Source organism: Pagrus pagrus (genome assembly GCF_965226575.1).
Source record: "Pagrus pagrus genome assembly, chromosome: 12".
Taxonomy (NCBI): domain Eukaryota; kingdom Metazoa; phylum Chordata; class Actinopteri; order Spariformes; family Sparidae; genus Pagrus; species Pagrus pagrus.
The window spans coordinates 30,201,895-30,216,834 of record NC_140196.1 but is presented as its reverse complement, the minus strand read 5'-3'; the positions used below and the strand labels follow the sequence as shown (position 1 = coordinate 30,216,834).

The window sequence follows — 14,940 nt, the reverse complement described above, 5'->3', positions numbered from 1 at the left end:
ATCATAGACTCCTATAGCACACAATATTCTCTATAGTGTGCTCTATGAATAATGTATCTCTTCTCTAGCAGAGTTTCTTATTAATATGGGCTTTGCTTTGTTGCAACAAACATAGATCTTACTCTCTAGAGGCTAGATCTGATTTTACCCAATGCACACAATGTTGTCAAGTGGAAATATCAACCTATTTATCCGTTCTCAACATCTCATCCTGCTCAGCAACTCATTGGGCTCTGGCCTTAATCAGCACTAATTTGGGACAAGGACGTTTTTCATTCAGAAGATGAGCATTTTGATAATAGATGAGTTATCAATTATTTTCTTAATTTGTCAATGAAACATTTGGTTTATATGATGTCAGAAAATACTTGAAAGTTAAAGTAATTCTTAAAAAGAATTGCTTAGTTTGTCAACCAATAGTCCAAACCTCAAGTAGCAAATACTAAAATGTTAGAAGCTCTAATCAGCAAAGGTTTGGCATTTTTGCTTTAATTATAAAAAAAAGTTGCCGAATAATTTTCTGTAGATTTACTTATTGATCAGTTAAGAAATAATTTCAGCTCTGTGGTTGCTGCATTCAACTACTTAACACATAATGGTTGGAATTCCCCAAAACTGGAAGACAAATATTTGATGAGTTGAATAATTCAAAGTAACTGAATTGATGTGTTGTGATGTGTGTGACTTGTTTCCAAATGATGATGATTTATTTAGATAAACACAACAGCTCTGACCTGGTGCTTTATTGTTTCATTCATTTATCGCCCAAAATACTACATTTTTGACAAAATATCATCTTGTCAGATGTGATAATCAGCTATTCTCTGTTTTGTATCATTGTCACTCATTTGGTTTCAGGCTGTTGGTCAGAGAATAAGCCATCTGAAAACGTCATCTCGGGCTCTGGGACATTGTGTATCATTTTTCCCTTCTTCTGACATTTAAAGATCGCACATTTAAAGATCGCACAGATTTTTCAATCGGTCGATCAACTAAAAATAATTGCCTACGTGTTTTATGGTCCAAGCTTCTCAAATTTGAGAATTTACTGCTGTTCCTTATCTGACATTATAGCAAACTAATTATCTTCAGGCTTTAGACTGTTGGTTTGCCAAAAACTATATGCTATGGCTCCAGGATACTGACATGGACAGTTTTTTATTAGTATTTTCTCTTTCTTATAGACCAGATTAATAATTGATCACCAGATTAATTGATAATGAACATAATCATTATCTTAAACAAAATATGAAAATGATTTGTATTTGCAGGCCAACCCAGCTAGTGTGACCATATATCATTAAATATACAGTATACACTAGCCAATGTGTCAATCATTGGTATGGAGTTAGATTTGTGTCTTTATTACATGCGAGAAAATAAATGATCTGAGAGGAAAAAAAATGTTTGAGAGAAAAAGTTTTCACACTGATAGGAAAAAAGCATTTTATGAGAGAAAAAAAACCCACTGAAATTAGCAGTTTCTTCTGTTTCTTAAGGAGCCTATTATGGAGTTAGATTTGTGTCTTTATTACATGCGAGAAAATAAATGATCTGAGAGAAAAAAAAAATATTTAAGAGAAAAAGTTTTCATACCAATAGCAAAAAATAATAATATTAAAAATAGTATAAACCAGGTGAGTTTGCAAGTTTACCTAGCATGGTGGCTAATTAGCGATTAGCTTTACTAGCGATTAGCATGCTAATAATATAATACACATTCCTAAATGAGTGCTATTCTTTGTCCATGACAATCTGACAAACACATCAGTAATGGCAAACTAGCTTACATTTAGGATAGCCTATTTAATGTTTAATCTTCAGTGATGTTAGCTGAGCTGAACTCCACATTACAACCAGTTAAACATCCTTTAATACCTCTGATCTGTTACTCTCTAACCTGTTAGGGCTAGACAGTCATTCCTATGATGGGAATGATTTTGATTACCAACTTGCTCTGCTAGCTACCCATCGAGTTGTGTGTATCATCATCTTACCCAAACATTGGAGTCTCCGCGCTCAACTAAGGCAGCGCATCTATGCCGGTGAATCGACAATGGTGTAATGATTCAGTTCGACTCCCAAGACGATTCCCACCCGACTGGCCAATAGGAAAGTGGCCCTGCCCATGACATTATTTTCACAGCGAGAGCAAAATCCTGACACGAGAGCAAGAAATTGCATCGAGAGCAAAGACTACTAGGTTTTGAGAGAGAGAAAAAAAACGTTTTGAGAGAAACACATTTTTTTTTTAGAGAAAATGTTTTCACACTGATAGCAAAAAATATATATTTGAGAGTTAAAAAAAGTATTTTGAGAGAGATTTTTTTTTTTCAGAAATAATTTTAAAAATTTCAAATTTTTTTTTTTTTTATGTTCTATGAGAAAATACTTTCTCTCAAAACTTTTTTTAGTCTCAAATATTATTTTTTTTTGCTATTGGTATGAAAACTTTTTCTCTCAGATCATTTATTTTCTCGCATGTAATAAAAACACAAATCTAACTCCATAATAGGCTCCTTAAGAAACAGAAGAAACTGCTAATTTCAGTGTAATCTTAACATAACTTCAGTTACCATTATCACAAGGACAGACAGACAGGACAGAGGAGACGCACCATGGACGTGTCAAGAAAATTAGACAGTGATTTCAGTGATTTCCCAGACTTACTGACATAGTTACATTACAGGAGGAGTGAAGATTACGTATGAGGACGTATGTCGTACTGAGGTGGATGCATTTACATTTTTGGATGCATGTTTGTCCAAATCTGGCTACAATGCACCTCAGATTAAAATCTGTCTTCACACTTCGCTCTGTAGAAATCGGGAGTGCGATTAGATCTCAGAGCTTAATCAGTGGTCAAGAATGAACACCAGACAGCACTGAATAATAACCTTTATCTGATCAAGATCACATGAATAAAAATAATAATTTCCTTATTCTGGATAGCTTTGATCTCTTTTTGATAAAGACATCAGAACTAAGAGTATAAGTAACATCATATCATTCAGCCCTTGATTAAAGCCTTGAAAGCTGGCAATAAAGGTAAAAAATAGTGAATTGATTGAAAGTGTAGTATTAGTTTATTGAGCAACCTAATTCTATGCAAACAGCCTTAACAAGGAACAACCTTTAACGTCAGGATTGCATTTGATAAACAATAGCAATCCACGCATACTGCTCAATCATCCTACACAGAGCTGTAGCAGTTATCTATTTGTATAAGAAAAGAGAAATCATTGTAATGCTGTATGTGCCTCAGGTGAAGTGCAGTAAGTGGTATTGATTTGAGGAACAGGATGGAAGGAATAGTTGGTTTGATGTAACTGGAAATAACTGAAAAGTGAGACAGCTGAGGTGAGGTGAAAGACACAGCAGGAGAAGATTACCTCAAAGAGTGTTTACAAAAATCTGCTCTATAGTATCAATAATGCACAACACTGTGAAATAATGTCAACATTGGCAACATGTCTTCTGCTCAACATGGATACCTTACAGCGTAAAGTGTACCTAATGAACTGTTGTTTAAGAAGATCTCTTCATCAGAGCTTTCCTATATGAATTTCAAAGGCATTCCTGATAGTACTTAAGTAAGAAAGTAGTGTATTAAAGTCTAAGAGATCATATCTAAGGTGTCTGCTAACAGGTGATACAACAGAGTTTGTCTCACTGTGTCCAGGACAGACAATCTGGAAACCATTCAGCCCTACAAAATACATTCAACATACGGAGTTCAAACCAGGAAATGTGAGGGAGCCAACTTCAGTGGGCATTAACTCTCCGTCTCAGACACACTCACTCTCTCAATTCAATTCAATTCAATTCAATGGGGCTTTATTGGCATGAAAGTTTTAAAACAATGTTGCCAAAGCATCTAAACACAATTTGTCCAAACATTCGGACAGAACATAACAAATAACAACACAAACACAACACCAAGATTGATTTACATTAATTATATATACAGTATACAGTGTGTGTGTGCGTGTGCCTGTTGATACATATTGGGCAGCAAGATATGCCCTGTCTCCTTCTCCCAGGAGTATTTTTAAATTTTGATATGTCGTTTAGCTCTTTGAAGTCTGAGATTACCGAATTAAACTTATTAAAATAAATGTTCTCATTTCGTTGAATGTTTTACATTGTAGGAGAAAGTGCATCTCTGACTCTCTCTCTGACTCTCTCTCTCACTCACACACACACACACACACAGACACACACACACACAGACACAGACACACACACACACAGACACACACACACACACACACACACACACACACACACACACACACACACACACACACACACACACACACCAACCTGATTGCTTGAGGCAAAGTCAAGGCCTGCGTCTGGCATGCCCAGGAACATGGTGTCCCCATCCAGCTGGAGAGAACAAAAGGCAAGAGCAACGATGTCAACAAACTATAATCAAACTCGGCAAACAGAGAACAGCCAGCAAGGAGACAGAGCAAGACACAGAGGTAACAGATTTCTGAGCAGCCGCCAGTATGAACTGTTAGTCCACTATGTGTCTGTCATCTCCTTCAAATGTTAAAAAATCCTGCTAATGGCCTGATTGAAGTTCCATTACCAAGCTTGTATCTTGTGAATTCTTGATTTTGAATCTTGATCTTGATTATCTTGATTACGCTTATGTCAGCTATTTGGCGATATTTGACTCTGGATAACCCCTCCAGCAAAACTGTGACATATTCAGTATGATAGGCTGTAATTTCAAGGGGTGGCTTGAGTGTTGCCAATTTCACCACCAGCAAACTTATAAGGTTCACATTTTAAGACACATCATGTGAAAGAGCACAAGTTCAGTGAGTAAGTTTTAAGGGAATTATTTATTCCTAGATTTATTCAAGTTGCTGTTGCACTACTGTTTTAAACTGTTCCATTTAAAAAGTGGCTGCATCTTAACCGTTTTTAAAAGAATTGTTATTCATTCCTAGATTTCTTTATTTGTTCTTTTCTTTTATGACTGACTGTTAGACAATAAAAGAATGTTGTATAGTAATCATTGTCTGCAAGGTTTGACCTGAGCCAGGCCATATGTTATATCTTTAATTTATAATGGTGCTGTAGATACAGTAGTGTTTCATGGCAGCAGCATTCCAAAAATCACAATAACATTGACATTTGTCAGCGTACATGTTACATCATTTCTTGTTAGTGCAAAACAGGAAATGATATTGCTTTCTTGTATAGTTACACAATATGTAGTACACAATGAATCCTATTAGTATGCAGTGTGAACTTTTACTTCCTTATTTCCTCTCTTATCTCCCTGTACTTCTTCCTGTGAGGCCCCTTCTCTCCTCTTTCCACCATTAGCATGTATTTGTCCCACACTAGCAACAGCAGTAAAGAACAAACGTTCTGATGTCACTGTGCATGTCATAGCTTCTCATATCATATGACGTCATATCACATGTTCACTCTATGTGACTTAAAGCAGTCAATGTTTTCCCCTTCTGATATGATGAAGGTCATTTATTCTCCAATGTTAAATTATAACATTACATATGGTCAGGAAACACATTTCAAGCAATCATTATTTTTCAAATAGTTCTTCTTTCTAAATGAAGACTTCAAAAGAATAATATAACACAAGCTTTTACTGCCACTGAATACACTGGCCTGTAAATGCAGCTGACTCTGTAGTAATGTAATTAGTCTCAATCCACCTGTGTTTAACTCTTGCAGGTTTGTTTTCACTCACACAAAATCTCAAAAATACTTTTGCTTAATACTCTCTGGGACCAATATAAAATATCTATGTCAGCATGAAATAAAGGAGACTGGGCTTTTTTTTGGCCACAATTCTTTTTAAAACAAAACCTTGTTTACAAGCTCATGTGAGAAGTGTTTATTGCTTTGCTGTCAATGCATATACTGTGCTTGTGCAATAAAAGTGAGCTTATGATGATGACCAACCTCCAGTCAGAGTCATCTCCTCTCCCGTTGATTTTATTTTACTGTGTGACACGGGGAGCACACACATCCCATCCGGCCGACGCTCTCGTGGCTGGTAATCATTTTATCTATTAATTGTTATAGCTGCCTAAATTAAAGGTATTGAATAATGCTACTGCTATTGGTAGCTTATTCTAAGATTGCAACCAGATCAATCTTTGTATCCTATACCAGGACAACAAATCAAACACATACATATTTAAAAGGGATGTACAATATGGATGTTTTTCAACTGCTCCTGATCACCTATAATTACCTACCTCTTGCAACCAATAACCGATAAAAAAAACAATATTTTTTTGTTTACAGTTTTGTCTTTTTAAAAGAATTCCACATGTGTAGTTTATGTGCACCTGAGGATAAAAAGACTAAGATGTTGAAGATGTAAAGATGAATGAAAATTAGTAAAAAAAAAAAAAATTTTTAAAAAAGCCGAAGAGGACTGGGGAAAGTACAGCTGTAAGCAGCTTTGAAATACAAACCAGCCACCACAAAAATATAGACACAATCAGAGAATATTTGATTTGACTGCAGTCTTTTCTTCTTCGTCTTCTCCTTGTCAGTAGCGAACCAACTTTTAAGCGGCATAACGCCACCTACTATGTCGGCAGAATTATCGGCTACAATTTCATTATCTGAATAATAATCATCGTGCATCCCTAATATTTGTGTTAATATGGTTTATGGATTAAACCATTTTCTAATAATCAATGGTGTCCTGGATGGCATTTATTGTCTTTGGGGACACACACACACACACACATGGACAGGTGGGCAGACAGGTGTAACTGCCCCATCCATTTGCCAGCTGTTGAGTATTAAGCAAATCAGGTGTGACATGCAGGAATAAAAACACACACAATGAGCTTCACATAACATGTCACAAAGCCTCTGAGAAAGAATACTGGGTAAAATAACATTAATAGAATAACTGCTTGACACAATTTGGTGATCAGGTAATAGATTTATCTAATCCCTGCTTAATCTCTTAGGGTCTATGGTCTAACCTCAGCCTGATGCTGCCGCCCAAACACTGTACATGATGGATCAAGTCCAGTTCTGAGGCGTTATGCTCTGCATCAATAACTTTAATCACACAAACCTCAAACCCAGAGGTTACACACTGTAAACAATAGACTACTTTAACATTGATATATCTTGGCAAATACACTGACAAGTGTCACCTTAAACTGAATCAGGCTCAACATTAGCTACATTTATGCCTGCTCCACACTGATATGTTAAAATTATACTTTATACAAGTGATGCAGTGTAAACCAAAACGGTCTTAAATGATTATAGTATTGTATGTTGAGGGCATCAACAAGGGCACAGATACTAAATTGTATTTTGGATTCTACGCTCATTTGTACCAAGATTAGTAAAATTAAAGGTTTACTACTGTATGTTAACGGATTAATTGATTAATAATTTCTGTCTTTCTACTTACTCTCGCTAAAGCAGAAATGCAGGGGACATCACATTTTGTCAAGAGACAACTGTTTTGAGAACTGAGATATTAGGGTCAACCAAGAGATGGAAAGTAATCAAGTTTCATTTATAAAGAACAGAACTTGACAAAAAAAACCTGAAACCTTCAATTCATCTCAGTACTTTTGTAAATGACTCTGGTGTCATTTGACCACAAACAAAACTCCAAGTTTGTTGTGTAAATACGGCAAGAGCATCTTGCAACTTTGCTGTGGCTCATAAACAACAGTAATGTTTCAATTTGCTGTACAACAAACTTAATTTGAGGAAAAACACCACTAGTTTGTTTGTGTAGCTGTTAGGTAACTCATAGCTGGTTTGCCATATAGCAACTGCTTCAGTGTCCCGTTTAGTTATTCATGATGGCGGATATTTAAAGCAACATTATGCAGAAATGGGAGCGATTTTGGCGCCCCCCACAGTTTAGATAATATAATTTGGAGTACAACACCACTGTCGTTAATACAAATCCTGGGTTTGTAACAATTTGTCAGACGTAATGTAGGTACTAGGGCATTAGTGACTTCAGATTTTCTCTAAAACAACAGTTTGATCTAACACCAGTTTTTGGAGGCATGAAATAAGGCATCTTTTAGCTCACACATTTGGCTCAACTCCCGGACTCAAACACACTCTTTTATCCTCTGTATATTTGGAACGGGACATGAGGCTTCAAAGTACTACCCCGTGCTTCTCAATCACTCAAATACTAAGTCATCTGAACTTAAAGCAGGGTGGAAATCTGAATCTAAATATGTTATTTTCTGAGAAGGCATGGAGTAAAAATTTTACGGAAAATGTCCAGAGAAACAAAAACAAGATGGGTTCAGTTAAAGATTATACTGCAAATAAAATTTACTGGACTCAAAAATTGCTCAGAGTCCAGAGTGCTGCAGATTATGAAAGCACTGTTGTATACCTCCTGTACCTCCACCCCTTTCACACAGGCATCATCCTCCCCAAGCTGATAAGAGCTCAGCACACTTAGATCTTTCTGTCTCTTACTGCTGATGTTTTATGGGTCCAGGCTCTAAAGATGTCACTCCTGACTATTCCCAGCGAAAGTCGGGGCCCAGTGTACTGGAAGCTTCTTCAGTTCATGTTATGATTGGTAATAGATAAAGAATGTTAAAATTGAAGTGCCTTAATAAATCTGCCAATCTATTAAATTTAGCTCCCATTCCTCGTCAGCCACAAACTGTCACAAAAGATTGCACAGCTGGTTTTGACTCTTTTAATTTAGCTTTATTAAACATCAGGTCTCTGGCAGGAAAATCTTTTTTAATACATGATTTTATCATCAAACACAATCTTAATTTTATGTTTTTAACTGAAACCTGGTTAGACCAAGACAACAGTGCAGCTGTTCACATTGAATCAAGCCCTCCAAACTTCTCTTTCATAAGTGAGACTAGAAAGAATAAAAAAGGAGGAGGTGTTAGTATTCTGTTTAATGAGTTACTCAAACGCAAGCAAATGTTTTATGGAAATTTTACTTCTTTTGAATATGTGGCTCTTCAGTTAAACTCATCTTCTCGGGCTATATTTCTAAACATCTACAGGCCACCTAAATACTGTACAGATTTTTTTGATGACCTTGTTGAGTTACTGTCTCTTATCTGCACTGACTTTGATTGTGTGTTAATTGTTGGTGACTTTAACATCCATGTCGACAAACCTGAGGACAGATGGACTAAAGAACTGTGTTGTGTCCTTGATAACTTTGGACTCACTCAGCATGTGATGCAGCCCACACACAACAGGGGCCACATCCTAGACTTGGTTATCTCCAAGGGTCTGAACATTTCTAAGGTTCTGGTATCGGATGTTGCTCTCTCTGATCATTACTGTGTTTTCTTTGAGAGTGATATATCTGTGTACACAAATGTTCAAACTGAGGTCATCTCAAAGCGTTACATCACTGAAAACACCAGTGACATATTCATTGAGGCTTTCTCCTCCACACCTCCCCTCTCCAGGTTCTCTGTCAATGACCTTGTAGATCACTTCAGTTCTAAAGTTACAAATGTTATTGATGCCATTGCACCCACTAAAGTGAAGGTGGTCTCTGGTAAGAAAAAAATCTCCTTGGAGAAATGCCACGCTTGTCAAAATGGAAAAAAAGGAATGCCGAAAAGCAGAGCACAGGTGGCGAAAAACTAAGCTCCAGGTTCATTTTGACATTTATTAAGAGAGACTTTACATTTTTAATTTAGAACTGAAAAAGTCAAGGCAGTCCTTCTTTTCAGACATTATCACCAAAAACAATAATAATGCACGTGCCCTGTTTGCTACTGTTGACAGGCTAACAAACCCTCCTGTGCCAGTAGCCTCTGAACATCTATCTACCAGGGCCTGTAATGAATTTGCATCCTTCTTCACTGACAAAATTCAGAAAATTAGACAAGCGGTCAGTGCCACAGTACCTGGTACAGGAGGCGTGTTATTCATGTGTCCACCGAAAACCAACTCTAACACCATGACACAATTTGACCAAATCAATAACAAAAACCTGCAAGAGATAATACAACATTTGAAATGTTCCTCATGCTGCCTTGATATTTTACCAGCAGGGTTCTTCAAAAAAGTTTCAGACTGCATGACTCCAGATCTGCTACAGATTGTCAACATGTCTCTACTTTCAGGCGTCTTCCCCCAAACCATGAAAACTGCGGTTATTAAACCACTCCTGAAGAAGAACAATCTAGACACATCAGTAATGAATAATTATAGGCCCATATCGAACCTCCCAATTTTAAGTAAAATCATTGAAAAAGCTGTTTTTCAACAGCTGAACAATTACTTAATAGTAAATGGCTGTTTTGATGTCTTCCAATCAGGATTTCGACCACATCATAGCACTGAGACTGCTCTAGTCAAGGTCCTCAATGACATTCATTTAAACACAGACAATGGCAAAATTTCAGTCTTAGTATTACTGGATCTCAGTGTTGCGTTTGACACAGTCAACCACAACATACTACTGGACCGATTGGAAAACTGGGTGGGACTCTCTGGTACAGCACTAAACTGGTTTAAATCCTATCTAAATGATAGAGACTACTTTGTGTCTATTGGTAATTACACATCTGAACGGATGAAAATGACAAGCGGAGTACCCCAGGGCTCCACTCTGGGGCCTCTACTATTCAACATTTACATGCTTCCTCTAACTCAGATAATGGAAAACAACAAAATATGTTACCATAGTTATGCAGATGACACACAAATTTACATAACCATCTCACCAGGGGACTATAATCCCATACAAACGCTAAGTAGATGCATTGAACAAATCAGTGATTGGATGTGTCAGAGTTTTCTTCAGTTAAACAAAGATAAGACTGAAATAATTGTTTTTGGAGCCAAGGAAGAACGACTCACAGTCTCTGCTCAGCTTCAATCTATAATGTTGAAAACTGCAAACCAAGCCAGAAACCTCGGTGTAATAATGGACTCAGACCTGAACTTCAGCAACCACATTAAGTCAATTACAAAGTCGGCCTACTATCATCTTAAAAATATATCCATGATAAAAGGACTTATGTCTCAGCAGGATTTAGAAAAACTTATCCATGCATTTATCTTCAGCAGACTGGACTACTGTAACGGTGTCTTTACAGGACTCTCTAAAAAATCCATCAGACAGCTGCAGCTGATTCAGAACGCTGCTGCTCGAGTCCTAACAAGAACCAAAAAAGTAGATCACATCACTCCAGTTCTCAGATCTTTACACTGGCTTCCTGTCAGTCAAAGAATAGATTTCAAAATCCTGTTGTTGGTTTATAAAGCACTGAATGGTTTCGGGCCAAAATATATTTCTGATCTGCTGCCACGTTATGAACCATCCAGACTTCTGAGGTCATCAGGCTCAGGTCTGCTTTCAGTCCCTAGAGTCAAAACTAGACATGGAGAAGCAGCGTTCAGTTATTATGCGCCACACATCTGGAACAAACTCCCAGAAAACTGCAGGTCTGCTCCGACTCTCACCTCTTTTAAATCAAGGCTGAAGACCTTTCTGTTTGCCACAGCCTTTCACTGAAGCAATTTTAAGACTTTGAACTGCACTGTGACTTTTATTTTTTCTCTGTGACTTTTGTTTTCTATTATTGTGAATAGTAATTTTTGCTGGATTTCTGTTGATCATTGTGATAGTTGGGCGACTCAGACCAATCCAGGGCAGAGTAAATACCGGGTTCTGGGAACGCCGGAGCTAACAGGAAGAAAAGGTGTTTTTTCCTATTAAGCTGTTTTACCGCTGGATTGGGGGCCAACTCAGGGCCGAGTGGAACTAAGTGGAGACAAGGGGTCTCTTGAGGTTATCACCGCTGGTTGGCTGCTTTTTCAGAATTTGTAGCATAAACAAACTGAATTCACGGTGACGACCGGGTCTAAAAATTAAAAGTGCATTGTGATAGTTGGGCGACTCGAACCAATTCAGGGCAGCGTAATACCGGATTCTGGGAACGCCGGAGCTAATAGGAAGAAAAGGTGTTTTTTCCTATTAAGCTGTTTTACCGCTGGATTGGGGCCAACTCAGGGCCGAGTGGAACCAAGTGGAGACAAGGTGTCTCTTAAGGTTATCACCGCTGGTTGGCTGCTTTTTCAGAATTTGTAGCGTAAACAAACTGAATTCACGGCGACGACCGGGTCTTAAGGATAAAGTGCACTGGGACGAGTGACAAGTAGAACAATGGGAGATAAATCCAGCAAAAAACCAGGAAGCTGGTGTAAGAAACCTATTCTATTTTAGCCTACTTTCCTATTTCTTAACTTGTTTTAATGTTTTGTTTTAATGTCTATTTCTTAACTTGTTTTAATGTTTTGTTTAAATGTCTATTTCTCAACTTGTTTTAATGTTTTGTTTTAATGTATCTTAAATGTTTTACTGTAATTGTATGCGCCTGTAAAGCACTTTGAGTTGCCCTGTGTCTGAATTGTGCTATACAAATAAACTTGCCTTGCCTTTCCTTGTGGTCCTGCCCAAAAGCGCATGATTATTAGACAGCCATTCATGAAAATATAAAAATGATAATAGGTGAGGATATTCCATTTTCTCCCCTAGTCAAATGCAGAATGGATAAAAACAGCTCTTATGTTGGGAAGGACAATTCTAGTCCACGAGTGGAAGTCTGCTAATATGCCCGGTGAATGAGTGGTTTGGTCAGCTGGTGACTGTAGCAGCAAGAAACTGTCTTTCCATCTTATTAACCAAGTGGAGAATTATGCTCATATATGGGGAACATACCTGGAGTTTGAGGATGGTCAATAATAGAGGCCATCCGCTTAACTGTCTGTGATTACCCAATTATGTGATTAATTGGATGTATGTATGCTGCCACTGTGACGTTATGCATGTCTCTTTTTTTATTTTAGTGCTGATTACAAATTAATATTAATTGAATTATTGTTTATTTATCCCTTCTTCGTTTTTTCTTGTTTTATTTGGAATTTTGGGTGCCATTTGTGTACCAGACGAGGATGTTTGTAAAAGACTCCTTTCTAATATTTACTGTCTTACCATTTTGTAATCACAACTCCTTATTTTTTTTAACATGCCATAATGCCTCAAAAAACACTGCTGCCATATTTCCCATCACATAGAAATAAGATCATCTCAGTAGGGCTGTAATCTCCTAGTCGACTGGTCGATTTATTGGTCGATACGTTCTGGCTCGACCAAAATTCTGATTGGTCGATTTTTGGTGCTTTAATTACATGCTGCTATGGCAGTGCGTAAACACGCAGCGGGTCCTCTCCATCCCAATGCTGTGTGTCCTGCATATGGCATATTTGACTTCATCAGGAGGAAAGTACCAAGTGCTAATGGGGGTCTTTTCAGAGCACCCCTGTTTCACAGGTAACAGTGTGTCTTCAGAACACCCCCCTTGTTTTCACTATTTTGGATTAGCCCAACCCACTACAGACAAACAGATTGAAAAACGTACTAGAAGGCCGAGGTCCGGTGGTTTGTTAAATATTTATTTATTTTCAAGCGTTTCATTTACAGTCATTCCTATTCTACCATGTCAAAGACATCAGCAGTATGGCAGCATTTAAAAAAAAATAGAAAATGGAAAAAAAGTCGAATGCAAAGTTTGCAAACAACAGTTTGTATATCACAGCTCGACTACAAACATGGCATATCACCTAAAAACGGTAAGCTGACTTTTCTGCCTTAGGTTGCTCCATCCGTTTTAAGTTTATGAACATATCAGAATGGGCATATTTCAATGTTTTAGTCTAATAATCGTTTTATAACTGCAGGCGCACCCGCCCGCAACGGCAGCATCCCCTAGTTCGTGTCTCAGCCACGAAGCTGAGCTCCTGTGTTCAGTCTCGCTCTGTGCGAGGACACGCACAGAGCAAAATGATAGTGTCTGTCAATTATTATAACATGACAAAAACAATTGTTTAAATATTCCTCAACAGTTCTTATGCTGATATCACTAGTTGACAGTATATTTTCGGAAATCATGGGCTATGATATTGCGCAGATGCACGTGATGCAAAATGCTGTCTACTGAATATTAGGGCTGCAAAAATAAAGTGATTAATCATTTAGTTGACTGACACAAAATTAATAATCTGTCATATTTCAATCGAAAAAACATTTTGTGGTTTCAGCTTCTCAAATGTGAAGATTTGGACTCTTTGGTGGACAAAAGGGGACAAACTGAAGACATTGGAGAAATTATGAACTAAACAATTGATCTAAATAATAATAGCAATTAGAAGCATTGCTGCCTCTCAAATAAGTACTTTTACAGTATCTGTGTCTCGTATGTATATTTCTAACCTTGGAGTGAGAGAACTAAAAAGGATGGCTGATTTGTAGTCAAACCAAATTACTCTCCCCTCTACTCCCTCTCCCTCCCTCTCTCTCTCTCTCTCCCTCACTCTCACTCTCTCACTCTCCTCTCTGCTGCTCGTGTGTGTGTGTTTGTGTGGGTAAAGCAAAGGTTTGAATAACAAGCAGCCAGCTAAGTGGGTCAGGGTCGGAGGAAGGGGGAGAAAGGGGGAGAGAGACTATTAGGATGACAGACAAGGACAAAGGAAAAGACAGAAATACAGTGTATCGAGGAAATAGGGGGAGAGTGAGATGTATAAATTAAACATTACCTTCAAACCAAATTTCAGCCGATATCCTGTTTACCTAAATTAGAAATATTCAATCTGGAAATTCTTCAAAAAGAAAATCATCTGTATTCAATCTGAAAAGCTTTTCATTAAGTAAAATAATCTTCCTGTGAGGTTTGATATTGAAGAATTATCTGACCTCAATCTTGGAATTTTCTTACTAGAGCAAGTTTGATTTTAAAGGGTAAATAAATTATCTGATTTAAGTTCAGTTTAAACAAAATAAAGCATACCAGCAGATGTTTGATGCATAGTTTAAAAAAAAAAAAAAAGTACTGTAATCAAAGGTTTGTGTTCGACAACCAAAATATTTGCAGT

The 14,940-nt window shown here is 37.4% G+C and overlaps 1 protein-coding gene across 1 annotated transcript in view; it reads right to left on the bottom strand.

Annotated features, from left to right (window-relative positions):
* The window catches only part of tox (thymocyte selection-associated high mobility group box), an 83,803-nt gene that overhangs the window by 48,853 nt on the left and 20,010 nt on the right, over positions 1-14,940 (bottom strand). The window contains exon 2 of the mRNA XM_084370082.1: positions 4,327-4,392. Within this exon, the coding sequence (XP_084226208.1) occupies positions 4,327-4,392 (66 nt within the window). The remainder of the gene's footprint in view (positions 1-4,326; positions 4,393-14,940) is intronic.